Below are 16552 nucleotides of genomic sequence, written 5' to 3'. Positions count from 1 at the left end.
CTCTATTGCATTATTGCGTCTGAAAGTTTCACACACAACACACCTAGTAGTTAATTCTGTTATCTGTTTACCCATGTTCGGCCAAAAATACAAAGATCTGGTTTTTGCCAGTGTCTTTTATATTCCAAGATGGGGCCTGTGCAGCCACGTGCAAACCTGTGGTTGTAATGCCGTGGGAATTATTAGTCGATGGTTCTTGAACAGCATGTTATTTTCAAAGTGTATTTCTGACTTGTATTTGTGAAATTGTTTGCTTAGTTCCGTCAACTGTTGATATTTGGGCCATCCTTGTTGCGCAAATAGACACAACTGTGTGTACTCTTCATCTGCATCTATATGCTTGCAGTATATATCGTAATTGTATTTTGACATACAAACTTTTCTCGTCAGGGTGTGAATAACACCCTTTAGTTCGTCGGTTTCAGCAGTCTCGCGTAGTGCTGCACTAGAAAGACAGTCAGCCACCAACATTTGCTTACCCGGAGTATAAATTACCACCATTTTTGGATACTTAAGCAAGAACATGAACATGGCCTGTAACCTGGGCGTCACCTCATCGATCTCTTTCTTCAAAAGTGATTCTAGCGGTTTGTGATCACTTTGCACTAAAAATTCACAACCGTAAAGATAATAATGGAACTTAATACAGGAAAATACTATAGCCAGTAACTCCTCTATTTGAGGCCATTTCTGCTCTGATTTACTCAGCCACAGGGTGACCTTCTTGAAGTAACACACAACCTAGATCATCTTTTGAAGCGTCCGTTTGAATAACAATAGGCCCTTTCTTGTCGTATAAAGCTAACACAGGCCCAGATGTAATAATACTGATGAGTTTCTGAAACTCATATTCATGAGCATCAGTCCACTGAAACTGGACATCGTTATGTGTTAATTCACGTAACTTTGTCGATTGTTTTGATAAGCAAGGGATATATGCTGCTAAAAATTTAAGCATACCTAAAAATCACATGACATCGCTTTTATTCTTTGGTTTCTTAAGTCCGCGAATTGCTTCACAATATTTACTATGCGGTTTGATGGTACCTTTTGAAACTATACATCCCATGAATTTCATTTCCGTTTGACGATATTGAATTTTATCTGGATTTAATTTTATGCCTTTTTCGACTGCTCGTGCAATAACTTTTGCGGGAGTCTCGTCATGCTGTTCTAAGTCCTCTGCCTCAATTGCCATGTCATCAAAATAAATTATGACCCCGGGGATATCGCCGAAATGTTTGACCATTTCTCTTTGAAACATTTCGGGTGCGCAATTTAAACCAAAGGGCACGCGATTGAATTTATAGTGGCCAAACGGTGTCATAAATGTCGTTAAGTTCGAACTTGGCTCGTCCAATTCCATTTGCCAAAACCCACTACTAAGATCGAGTACAGTAAATATATACTTGTTAGCTAATTGACTGGTAATGTCGTCGAAGGTTGGAATCAGAAAATGTTCACGTTTTATGCACTTATTTAATGGTTTTGGATCCGGACAAACTCGAATATCGTTTTTCTTTTCTACCAGCTGTACATTATGCACCCAGTCTGTAGGATAATTTACTGGCGATATAACTTTATTACCCACCATCTCTTCAATCTTACGGCTGAACCGCTCTAACATACTCAATTTAATTCTCTTTTTATAGTGCAAACAAGGAGTAGCCCCATCTTCCAATGCTATTGAAACAGTCCCTGGAAATTTACCTAAACCACTAAATGTGTTGCTTGATGAAGTCATCCCTATCTTTTGGTAAAGGTGTCATTCTAGCATTTATTGTATTAATATCGATACGTTTTATTATCTGAAAAATTACGTTAGTTTCTAACCCTAGAATTGGAGCATGTGTGTCATCCACAACAACAAAGTCTGTCTTTTGTTCAGTATTCAAATCAGGATCAACGCAATTCAGTATTACTGTACCAATATTGTTAATTTTATTGTTACGGTAATCATATATTGGATAGTCGTCAAATTTATTGTTAACTTTAATTTTAAGTTAAGAAAGGTAATTGATAGGAATGCAATTCACATCGGATCCGGAGTCTACTTTAAACGTAATCGGCATATTCTGTATATGTGACCTGGTCTACGAAAAGGGAGCTTACGTGCGAAAACTAGTTTTCTGTGAAAAAGCTGTTAAAAGTAAGCAACTCGTTTCGTCAGTTTCTCATTATCTCGTTAATTGTTCTCCGCGCCAGACGTCCAGTAAGTGTTGTTGTTGGTGCAGTAAGTGTTGTTGTTGGTCGGAATATTATTATAGTTCATCGTGTAAGTTGCTAGTGTGGAACATATAAAAAAGTACCACTGAAGAAGTGACGTTTACTGTTTCTGTTTCTACATTTTTAGTACACTTCTAAGCAAGTTAGGATTTTCTGCTTTTCACCACGTGAAAAAGCATCTCATCTTCCATCCGAATCAACCAAAAAGTGAAAATTGATTTTTTGACACCTAAGCCCCCTTTCCGTAGACCAGGTCACATATACTCTGTCTTAGTCCACTTGCTTCTCACTAGGCCGTTATTATTCGTATTTATTCTATAAATATGAGTATAATCTAATGATCCACTTATTGATTCTATTTTACAGTTAGGTTTACCTTCTTCGTTCCAGTTATAATAATCTCCCACTGAGTGCACCTGTCCATTTTGTTTGTTGTACGATCCGGAGTTTGTCTTCTGTCCGCTGCTTGATGTTTTCTTATCCGGGAATTGTGATGGCTGCTGGCTTTTTTTAACTCGACACATTTTTACAAAATGACCTTTTTTGTCACAGCCTCTGCATACTACGTCTTTGCCTTTGCACACATTTAGATGTCCGAGCGAAAATTGTTGCCCACAGTTGTAGCAAAAACGGGTGATTGCATTGACGGATCTCGAAACTCCTTGGTCCAAAAGGCATTTGCAGTTTTGTACACATTGCATTTTTGAATTATTTGAGACAGCGGCTCATCCTTCCCGTCGAGCAATTTAAGCTGCAGTGTTTTGTCGTATACACCCAGAATGATTCGGTCCCGTAACATGCGGTCATTATAGGATTGACCACAGCTACTGTTGAATTCGCAATAGCGAATTTGGGTACGCAACTCCGTTTCGAACTCAGAAAACGGTTGTTTTTATTTTTGGGTAATCGTGTTGTATTTAAACGATTCCATAGCCACGTTTTTTTTTTGAATGCAGTACTCGTCAAAGGCGTTGAGCACATATGCTAGTGAACGTGCACTCTCACCGCCAGTACCATCACCGTCAGTATCCGCAGATCTGCCCATACCAAGCACCTGCTCTGTTGACCCATCATTTGGGAACAGGGTGTTGTAAATTTCAACCGCCTTCGGTCCCACCAGCCATAAGAATGTCGCAATTTTGACATCCTCGCTTTCTTTTAGTTTTTCATTTGCATGCATGTGCATGCAAAATGTGCTCTTCCATGTTGGCCAGTCTTTTGCCAGATTACTGCAATCGAGCTCGGGAGGCAGCCTATTTTCCGGTGATACTCAAATGTCCGCCTCTGACACCAGTAATAAGCCAATAAAGTACCGTAGTTTTAGGTGCGCTAAATTTTATTAATCTGCTCAGGTGTCTATCCTGGCCGGAAGTGCCTAAGATATTCTTTACAGTGGCTACACACGACGAACATATGCGCGCACATGCTCGGCTTGCGGTGCATGTTTGTCGTTTGTAGCGTGGTTTGCGAGCATCGCGTTGGAAACAAAAACAACAACCTCATTTTGTGTTGAATCTTGAAGTGTGCACATCGGCGGATAAATGCATCCAAGCCATGTGCGTCAATTGAATATTTGATAAATGAGGGTAAGTTACTATAAGTATATGGATGTACATACATACAAGTAAAATATAAATAAATTTAAGTAACAAATACATAAAAAGAAGCTAACTTAAAGGCATTGCAATTGTATCATCCCCGTCTTTGCTAATCACTTTACGCTGCCACGACAAAATCACATATGAGCCGCTCACCGTCTGTGGCAAACGACAGCGAGCATGTTGGCGCACATGTGCGCGCATATGTTTGTCGTGTGTAGCCAGTTTTACATGTTATGAACAGTGTCGCCGCGCCGTCTCAAGAAAATGTATCACTGACCAAGCCAAAAATGTATCCAAATATATCCAGTTTTCTTTTTTACGTATACATCTCATAAATTGTAATAAAACCAAAAATTTTCAAGAAAAAGACATAATTAACCCATCCTAAGGACTTGGAATACATGTATATATATTTTTAACTTTCATGAAATCAAACATTTGTAATTTCAATTTATAAATTACATTTTTTGAGCATAAGTATTTTGCAAGTATAATAAATAGTAATTCATGTGTTACATTTGTACCTGTACACACTAAAAAGAGCATGTAAAACTACTACTGAAATGTATCTATTTTTCAACAAGAATCTGTATAAATATACGTATAAGATGTTCAGGATTTGATTTTGAACTCGAGATCTTTAAAATATATACATAAATATACATATAAAATATTTAAAATTGCAAAAAAATTCAAATTAAAAATACATTTCCTACTAATAATATATATTAGGGGTCACATTTACTCTATTTTAAACTTTTAATATGTAATTTTGCTCTTCGCGACAAAATTGGTATGTAAAAGAAAACAGGCAATTACCACGTTTATATGATGCTTCAATTCGTTCTAAGTCAAACCATGTTATGTGGACACACACATGTAAACACATTGGCCCGTAGTTATAGTCAAAATAAAGTCGACTCTAAAGTTAAAAGCAGGTTTTTTGACAGATATCTCATTGAAAGTTATGTCAAAAAGCTGCTTTTAACTTTACAGTCGACTTTATTTTGACTATAACTACGGGCCATTATCTAATCGAATTGGCACCATCAATCGAATCGTGCCACCATAAATTACATTTTGAATGCGAGTTAAGAGTTGTTGAATCGTTTTAAGAGTGCATATAAACACGGAATTTGTCCACACGGTTGTTTCATGCAACTCTGTATAAAGTAAACCATTTAAATAGTTCTTGAAATTACACTTAAGCTAAGCTTTGTTATAAAATTAATAGCTAGTATAATTTTTGCAAGGCGGTTTGAGTCTTTAATTATTATTTTTCAATGTTCATTATTGTCAAGAATTGACACATGTATTAACGGGGTTGCATCGGGATAAACTCTGTTTGAAAGTGTGTTCGATCGACTCATTTCTTGTATTGCATATAAACACTTGCATTTCAAGCGAGCTACGCTGACACGAGTTAATTCGATACCGCGTTTGATGCCACATAAACAAGGTAAATGTTTAGTTTTATTACACGGTGTGCAAATTTGCACACATTAAAACAGGAAACTGGTTACCTCTCTTAATATGCGCAATAAACAAATTTTTTTTAGAGTGTATTTCAGTAAAATTTCCACAAATTTTCTTAAATAAATCAAATTTAGTTTTTTAAAAAAGTATTTTAATCTGATCTGCTTTCTTTTTAAATTAACAAATGAAAATATGTGATATGTAAGATATTACTACAGAAAGAGTATATATTTGCTTTATATATATATTAAGCTCTTGCTTAAAGCATACTTTTTAGCTAATGAAAACAATTGCACTTATACTTATTTTGGTGAGATCTCTTCATGTTTATTGCTTCGTTCACAAAAAATTAAATGCTAGAAAACGTAATGCTTTCCAATATCTTTAATGAAAATCGAGTTTTCAACGAAAAAAACTATAGAAAATATAAAATTTTGGCCTATTTAAAAAAGTATCCACATTTATACTGATCGGTAAAATTCGTCTAAAAATGTATCCAATTGGATCTATTTAGACTGAAACGGCATCCCTGGTTATGAACCACCTTATAGTTGCATGAACGAAAGACACAAGATCACGTAAGAACAAGAGAGCGAAAAAAGTCGATTTTTTTAGCGGGTTCTACGCCATCTTGTTTCACTGGAAAACGAGCGAAAAGTAAACAAAGCAAAGAAAACAACGAAAACCAAAATTAGCCAAAATTATTGTCAGCCACTTTAAACGCACAATTTAGGTAAAATGATGCAACAAAATGCTTTAAAATGTGTTGTCATGTTGAATTAACTCTTCTTTACTTGAATAAAAGTGTAAAATAGTGGTGCTTGTGATGTAAACAAACGCTCAGCTGACGAACCCGCTTTCGCAAACTTTTTTCTCAAAACCAGTTACAAATACAACGTCGCGTTCTTACGTGATCTTGTATTTTTGGTTCATGTTATAGTTGGAGTGTTAATAATTTCTTGTAATATGACACTACTGCGTTAATATATTTCATGTAACATAATTCATTAGTGCAATTCTTATGAATTCTTGTATTTCCTCCGTTATGGTATACAGAGCAGTGTCCGTGGATCTAAAACTATATTCACATTACCAACATAAAATACTTAGGGCCGGTTTTTCAATGTCTGGTTAACACTAATCTGCGGTTAAACATCGTTATCGACGTCTTCGACTCCATGCATACAACAGAGAGTCGGTAACGTCAATAACTATGTTTAACCGGAGATTAGTGTTAACCAGACATTGAGTAACCGGCCCTTAGTTTCGTTTAAAATACCTCACTAAATTAAGTGCGTTCATACACGCGATTTTTTATTTGTCTTGACAGCTTTGTAGCAACCCTGTGTTATCGTTTATTTAACCAAAAGAGATCGCGAATGTGAGTAATTGCGTATATTTTTATATTCTGAGTTGTTTGTGGTAATTTTTTAGATTTTAGATGAGTGATCAAAAGAGAAAGCTTCTGGAAATATTTTACAAACTACCACGCGCGATTATTAAAAACAAAAACGTCCAAACACAATGACATATCAGTTATGGGACAATACTTTTTTCGATTATTATCGATAAAATTAAAGCCGACACTGATTTGTTCGTGATTTGGTTCTTGGTTTAAGATAAACTACGTACTTTCAACTTAATTTACTGAGAGACTTTACAAGGCGAAATTACTTAGTTTGTACTTAATTTATGCGTAAACTAAGATTGACCTCTAAATTACGTTAATGGGAACATAGTTTAAATTAAAACTGATTTCATGATCAACAATTTTCTCCATTGTCTTAACATAAAGGACGCGACACTTATCGGCCTGAATGACTTGGCAAGAGAGTAATCTCTTTTACCTGCCTTCGGGATAAACATAATCCTGGTCCTCTGCCACACCTTGGGAATGTGGGCCAGTGGTAGACTGTCCCTCATAATATCCACAAGATGTGGAAGTATGAGCTCCCCTCCCTGCTCCAGCAACACCGGACATATGCCATCCACCCCAGGGGTCTTGTACCGCTCGAAGGAGTCCGGTGGGGATGGCATGAACGCACGAAACATCACATCCCCGGGCGGTGGGAATGGCGTCCGGGAAGTGGGCCGACAGCAGGGCGAGTGCCCTTTCCTGTTTAGTACCTGAAAAAGTCCCATTAGGTAGCCTAATAGCCAATCTAGTGCCTGTGTTGTCCCTTGTCAAAGCTTTATGAAGCCTAGCAGCTGCAGGAGTGGATGCGATGTTCTCACAAAAGGTCCTGAAGCTGCTACACTTGGCCTTTCTAATCTCCTTATTGTACTTTGTAAGACTGATTGAGTATTCCTCCCAGTTCCCGGTGCGCTTTGCCCTATTGAAAGGTCTTCGCACCTCTTTCTTAAGAACCGTGAGTTCCCGTGACCACCAGGGAGGCTGAGCCTTCCCCGTAGGCCTAGACACGGGACAGATGGACGTAAAGGCATCTAAAATAGTGCCGTTCAGCCTATTAACCCTGTCTTCTAACGCCATACAATTTACTTTTCATTGTTGTACCTTTATCGTGAGTAGGTTCAGTCTAAGTACCTCTTCGTATTTGGGCCAGTCTGTTTTCCTGGAGTTTCTCTTGGGGTAACCTGTCTGACAAACAGCTTCCAGTGCAAGCCGGATAATCCTGTGATCTGACAGTGCGGGCTCAGATGAGACCCTCCACTGAAGATCAGAGGACTGGTTAGTCTGTTGCTGAGAGTGATGTCAAGAACTTCCTGTTTGACCCTAGTAATGAACGTTGGTTCATTACCAACATTGTGAATGCTCAGGTCTTCGCTAATAATATATTCTAAAAAGCACTTACCCCTGCGGTTGGTGTCCGACCTGCCCCACTCCATGTTGTGGGCGTTTGCATCGCAGCCTAGAATTGCAGGAAGTCGGTTCCTGCGGCAGAATTCTAAATTCTGTGTAAGAAACTCTGTAATGCAAAAATATTTAATATTATTCTTCAACAATACACACGCTCTGGGCCTCTCGCAGGAGATGTCCCAAATTACCTTATTGTTATTGTGGTTGAGGCCCCTCACCTGGCCCCTGTAGGTCCGCGGTTGCTGTATAAGTAGTATACCCAGGTCCTCCGTGGAAAATCTGCTCGCAATGACCGCCGCGGCGGCCATCGCGTGATGCAGGTTGACCTGGGCTACTTCTACTGCTGGTGACTTCATAATTGGGGCTCGTCGTCGATATCCAAGAGCTGCGCGCCCCCTCGTTTCCTCTATCGAGTTCGAGCCTGCCAATATCCGCTAGGAGCTCTTGTGTAGTGCGCAAATAGTCAGGGGCACTTGGCCTGTAACTCACAGGAGCTGGTGCCTGGGCCGGTTCTGTTAGCTGGTTGACTGGTATCTGTGCCGGTTCCGTAAGCTGGTGTCTGGTGGGGCCGTGGTCGACTCGGTCGCTTGGGCAGTAGTAGAGTCAGTTGCCGCGTCAATACACATGTCTTGCGACTCTGACTGCTTGGTGCCTGTCGGCTTTTGACGCCACGGCCTCACTGTGACGTAGCGGTACCGGAAGTTAACATTAAATCCGGCGCTCTTAATACAGACGCACGACTCCTCGTCGATGCCCAGTTTGAGCCTGAGACCGTTGTTTTCGGCGCCGCACGACACCACCTTCCACGCAGCCGTGTGGACACCCTCGTTATGGGCCTGGATGAGCCCCAGCACATACTCAGCCGATTTCTCGGCGCATCTAGGGAGGAACGCCGAGATGGTATGCACCGGGGCGATGTCCTCTCCTCTTTTGGTGCATAGCCCGGGTCCCTCCCACCCCTCAATAACCGGCGCCTTTTCCGCGAGCCAGGCTGCAGTCCGCTCATCCTTGCAGTCCACAAGCAGCATGCCTGACCCGAAGTACACTCCACAGAACACCAGAGGGTGCTTCCACCCTTTCAGGACTTCATCCATAATTGCATCCTGGAGTCTGGTTAGGTCCTCAGGGCATAGGGCAGCTGCAGGGTAATCACAGGGCAGCACAGCCACCCGGATGCTTTTAAGAGCATCAGAATAGCTGGGCTGCTGAGTGGTTCCTTCCTGAGACCGACCTTGGCCCGAAGACCAATACAGGCCCCAGACTCTGTCTGAGGGGGTGTAGGCCCCCGCTGCCGTTTGGGGGACGGTAGCTCCGGTGGTGTAACCTGTAGGCTGGTTCGTTTTGCTGGACCTGTGGAAGTTGCTGTAAGGGTACCTTTGGTTTCCCCGCTTCTCCGCCATTTGGCGGGCGCGAGTCTCTGCTGATGTTTCCCGCTTCTCTGCTTTTCAGCAGGCGGGGGTCTTTGTTGCTGTTGCGCGCCTCTCTGCTTTGCAGCAGGCGCTGGTCTCTGTTGCTGTTGCCCGCTTCTCTGCTTTTCAGCAAGCGCGGGTAGTTCACCTCTGTTGCTACTCTGCTGCTTACCAGCGGTTGCAGCTCTGTCGCCTCTGCGCTTGCGCTCTTCGCGCTCACGTTCCTCACGCTCCACCTCTTGCCGTACCTCCGCCATAGTGCGGGCTTAATTCGACGATATCTCCTACTGAAGGTACCGAAAATACCACTTGACTCCCGACCCACCCAGCCCAGCTCGATGGTGGTCGTCAAGGGCACCCGGTTGACCGGAGGGGAGTAGTGGAGGAGGTCTGCACCTACGGCTGCGTTTCATGATCTCCTGTACCTGCCACACTGACTCATGCGACGCTGAGAAGGTCTGACTGGGTGACCTGCGGTGCCTACTGCTAGAACGGTGCCTGCTGCTGGAGCAACGCCTGCTCTAAGTGCGACGCCGGCCACTGGACCAGCATCTACTCTCTGAGCGGTCACGACTCCTGGAGCGGCCCCGACCCTCAGTCCGATGCCTGCTTGCAGAGCGATGGCTGTTCTTTGGGATTAATTCTTCTGCTCCCTTGAGGTCTTCCGAACTATGCTGGGCCGATCCACGCCGCCCCTGCTGGTACTTGGCTTCTCTTCTTCTCTGGACTGGTCTTCCTCGGTTAGGCTCTTAAGGAAGCTGCCCCTGCGCCTAACGCCCTTACCTCAGCCCAGCATGTTACTGCCGTGCGTGGCCGTTGCTGTTTTTAGTGCTGTTGTTTCTGTTTTCGCAGCAGGTGCTGCTGTAGTTGCTGTTGACGCTGTTGCTACTGTTGTAGCGATAGTTGCAGGTGTAGCTGTAGCTGCTGTTGTAGCTGTCGTTGTCGCCGTTTCCGTGCTAGCTTTTATATTTGTGTTGTTGTTGTTGTTTTTGTTGTTTTTTGTTTAGTTGTATTCATCTTGTTCGTACGACTGCCTGCTCGGCGAGGCGAGCTCAGCAGTCAATGAAATTGAAGGGGATCGCATCCAGTCCGCCACGCCAGCGCCCCATGTCGCGGCAAGGCCATCGTTACTCCTCGATGCGGTGTCGAAGAGGGGCCGTTATAATACAGCCGGTTTATACCCTCCTCGCTGCAAACCGTCCAATAGGCACGGTGTTGCAACACTCCCTGTCCTTGGTCACCGTTCGCCGGCAGCCCCAGTCTAGAAAAAGGGCAGCACAGAAGCGGCGAGCGCGTCAACGAAGCCCCAGACCAGAAAGGGAATGGTCGGCGATTCGGCTAGGCCCCCGCACCAACGACAAGGTGCCTGCCCTAGCGCTAACGTTTTCAGCGAAGAATAAGAGAGTTACTCAGTGATTTTTAAATCTCGTTGAAACGTCTGTACTGAATATTCATCCACTTCACACTACCACGCGACCAATTGGCCGTGTAAGGCTTTCTGCATATTGGTCGTCCAATCATAGTTTCTTCATCGTCACAATCATGATGCAACGATTACACGACGACTACACTTTCGCACACTCGGTCGTGAAATTTCAATTCATTTGGCGTCTAAAAATTCACTTGGAGCAGGTATTTTCTGTTGTTCTGGTTGATATTTTCGCGAAATATTTACAAAAACCTGCAATTTTTAAAATATAGACTGTGCTTCAACAATTCAAGACATAATTTTTCAATAATATCAGTTATTTTCTTTTCCTGAAATGTGTTTTGTGCATGCACACAGAGACTTTTTACAATTTCATCATATGTTATAGTTAAAACATTCACATTTATTGAATTTTAATGCAATTATCCACTTTTTTGTGCAATTTTAATGCAAATATTAACTTTTTCACTATGTTTTCCACATAAAATGTAAACAAACAATGCGTGCACAACGATTAGCAAACGACAATGCCGTACTTATCCGTTTTTGCATCTTCTGCGATATGCCGATAACTAGCCGATAACGACAACTGTGCAGATCTCCTTTGAAATGCATGTGCTCGGCTCAAAATTTCAGGGCGAGAAGATAACGCAACTATGATTGGACGACAAGTGTGCAGATAGCCTAAACGTTGCAAACACTCGACTTTGGTGAAGCAATCGGATCGCATATACTTTGCATTATGTCGACTTTGGCGCCTTCTCGCGCTTTTCGCTGGCAATTTAGTTGCCAAAAAGCACAGGGCGATTCATATTAGGTATAAACGTATACCTAAAAAATTTCGGAGCAAAATTTAACTTGGTATCGGGTTTCGATACGGGTACTTTGTTTTCGAGACCTACTCAGTAATTGGTTCAAAAGTGACGATGCCAAAATTACTTGGTATCGAACGAAAAGTATCGAGTATGTACTTGTATTTACTCGTATCGTTTCATTCCTATTTACTCGTATCGTTTCATTCCCACATACCCATATACTTTGTGCAACGAACGAACGTTAGTTGGTTCATGACTTTGTGCACGGATTTTGTGCAATTGTTGTTTTTTTCGAAGGCGTTACAAAATGTTTGTGCTTAAAAAATTGTTTACTAAAAAAAATATATACCATATTAATACTTGATAAACTGTTCGTGTATATGTTTAAAGTTGGTATGTACCAAATGTGATACTAATACCGATATCAATGAGAAATGTTCCGAATAGTGTCTTAGTTTTGGCTGTTGCACCTGCCACTTTCCCCAACTTGACAGCGAAGGCCAAAGAATGAAATGACTTGCTCACTCCTCCAACTACAAGGCTCTTCAGGAAAGCCTCATCGAGGTTGAGATTTCCAATAATGGACATTCAGGCAAAGTGTAGCGATATGTTTAATGAAATTCTTAGGGGGTTTTGAGGAAGTCGTCGTTGACCGATATCTTCAACATTTTGTGTAGAAATGATAACAGTTTTGGGTTGGCTTTCCAAAACGGAACCAGCGAAAGTATATGGAATTTCGCCATGAAACTTGGTAAGGATGTTGGAGGAGGCTTTCTCTACATCACTCACAATTTGTTGTTAAATAATCTTCACTACCACCCCTAAATTTTTGTACAAAATGCCACTTATAAATTGTATATCGGGTAATTCTCTAGTGTAGGGTAACAACCCCTAAAAAAGGTCCGGAAAAGTCGGGAGGGGTACCAAACGACGCGTTTCGGCCCCCCTATTAACAATCTTTAGGGGGAGGGCTAATATTATTAACCATTTAAAAGTTATAAACAAAAACCTTGTTAAATTTCGTTGTTTTCTATGCGCAATTACCACGTCAAAAATGCACTAAATCACCAGTTTCCACTTTTAAAACACTACTAAAACAGCTCCGGTTATTATTTTATGCAAACCAAATCATTTATTCACTTATTTTATATATTTCGTTAATAAAACAGTAAAACTGCGCCTTCCAAAATTGTTATAACCTCAAATCGCTGGTATTGCCACTATTTCACATTTCATTTGCGCTATTATACTCAGTTTACACTATACACTTCTTCTTTTTTTACTTTCCCTAAATAAGATATTCTAACCAAAATATAATAGCAAATTTCGCCATACCGTGGCAGCGCTACTTTTATGGTTTACAGTTATTTTAGCTGTAATTAAAAGTAAGCGTAATGGAGTGCGAAAAGTGCGATTTTTTATAAAAAATTTTCATTATTTATCGAAGTGTTGATTTTTATGGAAAAAGCGCCGCAGGCGAAAATTTGTAATAAAAAATCGCGCGGTTTTTTATAAAAAATTTTCATTATTTATCGAAGTATTGATTTTTATTGAAAAAGCGCCGCAGTCGAAAATTTTTAATTAAAAATCGCGCGATTTTTTTAGTAAACATTTTCATTATTTATCGAAGTATTGATTCGGGTGGGGTTTAGTACCGCTCACAACTATTTCGGGCTATTCCGTCCAAATGGGTGGTCCGATCCAAAAAAAATTTCACACACTTGTAGTCAAGGGTCCACGCAATATTTTAACACTCACTTTTGTAAATTTTGGTTACTAATTTATTTACAAATTGGGTTTGAAATATGCCCTTTTTTGTAAATATCGGATATTAGCGTACATTTATCACTCCTATTCTGCTTAAATTAGCCACTTCACCAATATATTTTTGTATTCCCCTTCACTTTACACTTTACTTGATTTGTTATAACTTGCTTTACGACTTTAATATTAACCAATTCATCACAATTCATTAAATAAAAACACCTTCAAAATCACGCGTCTGACTTTGGTTGCATATGCAAATTAAATGGCGGAGTTCAGCTGTCAAACTCCAAAATATGCAAAAGAATGAGAGACAAAAGAAGATAGGATATAACCCAGTAAGCATTAAAAATATACAAAGGTGTTCTCTGCAAAAGGTGTTCAGCTCCTTTTCTTCGCAAAACAGAAAGGGGAATTCTACTGCCTGAGGGTTATAATCCCTAAGTGCGGCCGAAGGCCGCCTACGCAGAAAGGTGTTCTCTGCAAAAGGGGTTCAGCCCCCCTTCTTTGGCAACACAGAAAGGAGAATTCTACTGCCTGAGGGTTATAATACCTAAGTGCGGCCGAAGGCCGCCTACGCAGAAAGGTGTTCTCTGCAAAAGGTGTTCCGCCCCCCTTCTTTGGCAACACAGAAAGGAGAATTCTACTGCCTGAGGGTTATAATCCCTAAGTGCGGCCGAAGGCCGCCTACGCAGAAAGGTGTTCTCTGCAAAAGGTGTTCAGCCCCCATTCTTTGACAACACAGCAAGGAGAATTCTACTGCCTGAGGGTTATAATCCCTAAGTGCGGCCGAAGGCCGCTTACGTAGAAAGGAATTCTACGCAAAAATACATTTGTTAAAAAGAACAACACAACAACATAATAACACCACAGACCGTACCACCAGAATATTCCGTAATGTGACATCAGTCAAGTGCAACACCTGCCTTGGCTGGTGCCACTTTAGGGCATGTTCAGGTCTGCGTACCACGCGAGATTGGACGGGGAACTTCGAGGGCCCGTGTTGCGCTGCTCGGTCGCTGACTTCAATTGCGACGCCCCCCCACCACCACCACAGGGCGGCAATCACCTCAGCAGCACACACAGCCAACGGCGGCTATAACATACACCTCACTTACACCCCACATCACGACACGTCTCCCGAACCACATGAAGCTCCTTCAGTTCAACTGTAACGGGCTACAGAGCAAGATTGAGGAGATAACCGTCTTCATGTGTCGGCATGGTATATTAATAGCTGCGGTCCAAGAGACGAAGTTGCACAGCAATTCAACTTTGTTGAATTGCGCCGGGTACAACGTGCACCGTCGAGATCGCGAGCGAGATAATGGTGTTGGCTTAGCGTTCATCACGCACCACACCGTGCAGTATCGTCTTATCGAAGCAGACATCGACCGCAGGGATACCACCCTAGAATGTCAGGGCATCGCTATCCGGTCAGGCGATGTCGAGCTCGAAATATTTAACATATACATACCCCCTGTCACCTGCTGCCCGGCAGGATATCACCCTGATATAGGTGCGCTCCTCAGAGGTGAAAACCGTATGGTAGTAGGTGACTTTAATGCGCACCACGATCTTTGGCACTCAAGCATGTCAAACGATCGTAGGGGAACAGACTTGGCTGAGCAGATAGACGATTCGACATTCTGCACAATGAACGACGACGCACCCACCAGGATTATGGGTAACTGCAGTATCTCGCCAGACATCACAATAGTCAGCGCTGGTCTGATAAACAGCATAACGTGGCGACCTATGCTGACCCTAGCATCAGACCATCTACCCATAGTCATCTCGATTGATAAACCAACCGACTTTGCCTCCGCCAAACACCGGACCTATATCAACTTTTCTAAAGCTGATTGGAAAGGTTACGCGGAGTTTACCGAAAACACCTTCGCAGCGCTCCCCACACCAACCGACGTCCATCTCGGTGAACGTAAGTTCCGCAGGGCTATCACTGCTGCTGCAGCTCGCTTCATACCGGCAGGATGTATATCGGACCCACGACCAAACTTCCCTGCCGAAGCGGCTGTTCTAGCTGATGAGCGTGATAGCATTCGTCAGGCCGATCCCGGAGATCCCCGCATCAGGGATCTCAACGCGGAGATTCGGCAACTTGTAAACGTACATAAGCGGAAGAAGTGGGAGGAGCACCTGAAGACTTGTAATTTCACCTCTGGTGTGAGCAAGCTTTGGTCAACCGTGACGTCATTGTCTAATCCGACGAAGCACGACGACAGAGTCGAAATTTCCTTCGGCAACCATGCTTCGTCGGACCCGGAGCGATGCGCGAGCTATTTTAGCCGGCAGTTCATACTGCATCCTCCGGTGGACAAAGCCAAGCGTCGACTGACCAGAAGGCTGCACAAACTGCCAACAACTTGTGCCCCCCTTGCTTTCACTTGCGGTGAAGTTCAGGTGGCCATCGGGAAGGCGAAAGCCACCAAAGCCATGGGTCCCGACGGAATATGCATGCTGATGCTGAAAAATTTGGGTCCTGCGGGGGTAGCGTACCTAACGGAGGTCCTCAACCTGTCAATGGCCACTCTCATCATCCCAGACATCTGGAAGGTGGGGAGAGTGGTCCCACTGCTCAAACCGGGGAAACCCGCCAACAAAGGAGATTCGTATCGTCCGATTACACTCCTTTCCCCGGTAGCGAAGACACTCGAGGCCTTGCTACTCCCGTACTTCACAAACCACCTGACCCCAGCGAAGCATCAGCATGGTTTCCGTAAAGTCCACAGTACAACAACAGCACTTAACGCCATAAACACTCAGATAACTCGTGGCCTTAACCGTAACCGTCCCTGTGAGAGAACGATTCTAGTAGCGTTGGACTTGTCAAAGGCCTGTGATACCGTCTGCCATTCCACGCTACTAGAAGATATAGAGGCCTCCTCTCTCCCACAGAGGCTCAAACGGTGGTCGGCAAATTATCTGAGTGGTCGACATTCATCGGTAATATTTAGAGACAAAACGAGTAAGCAGCGAAAAATAAAACAGGG

General features: G+C 42.6%; 1 protein-coding gene across 1 annotated transcript; it reads right to left on the bottom strand.

The window, feature by feature from the left end:
* Positions 1-967: 967 nt before the first annotated feature.
* On the bottom strand, positions 968-9787 carry LOC118750387 (uncharacterized protein K02A2.6-like). The gene is made up of 3 exons (XM_036485106.1): positions 9703-9787; positions 1821-1990; positions 968-1750 (listed from the first exon to the last, which is right to left on the bottom strand). The coding sequence occupies exons 1-3, from the start codon at positions 9785-9787 to the stop codon at positions 968-970; spliced, it is 1038 nt and encodes a 345-aa protein (XP_036340999.1).
* Positions 9788-16552: the final 6765 nt, after the last annotated feature.

Source organism: Rhagoletis pomonella, unplaced genomic scaffold (genome assembly GCF_013731165.1).
Source record: "Rhagoletis pomonella isolate Grant_MI unplaced genomic scaffold, Rhpom_1.0 Rhpom_scaffold_00217, whole genome shotgun sequence".
Lineage (NCBI taxonomy): Eukaryota > Metazoa > Arthropoda > Insecta > Diptera > Tephritidae > Rhagoletis > Rhagoletis pomonella.
This window is presented reverse-complemented; position numbering and strand designations above follow the sequence as displayed.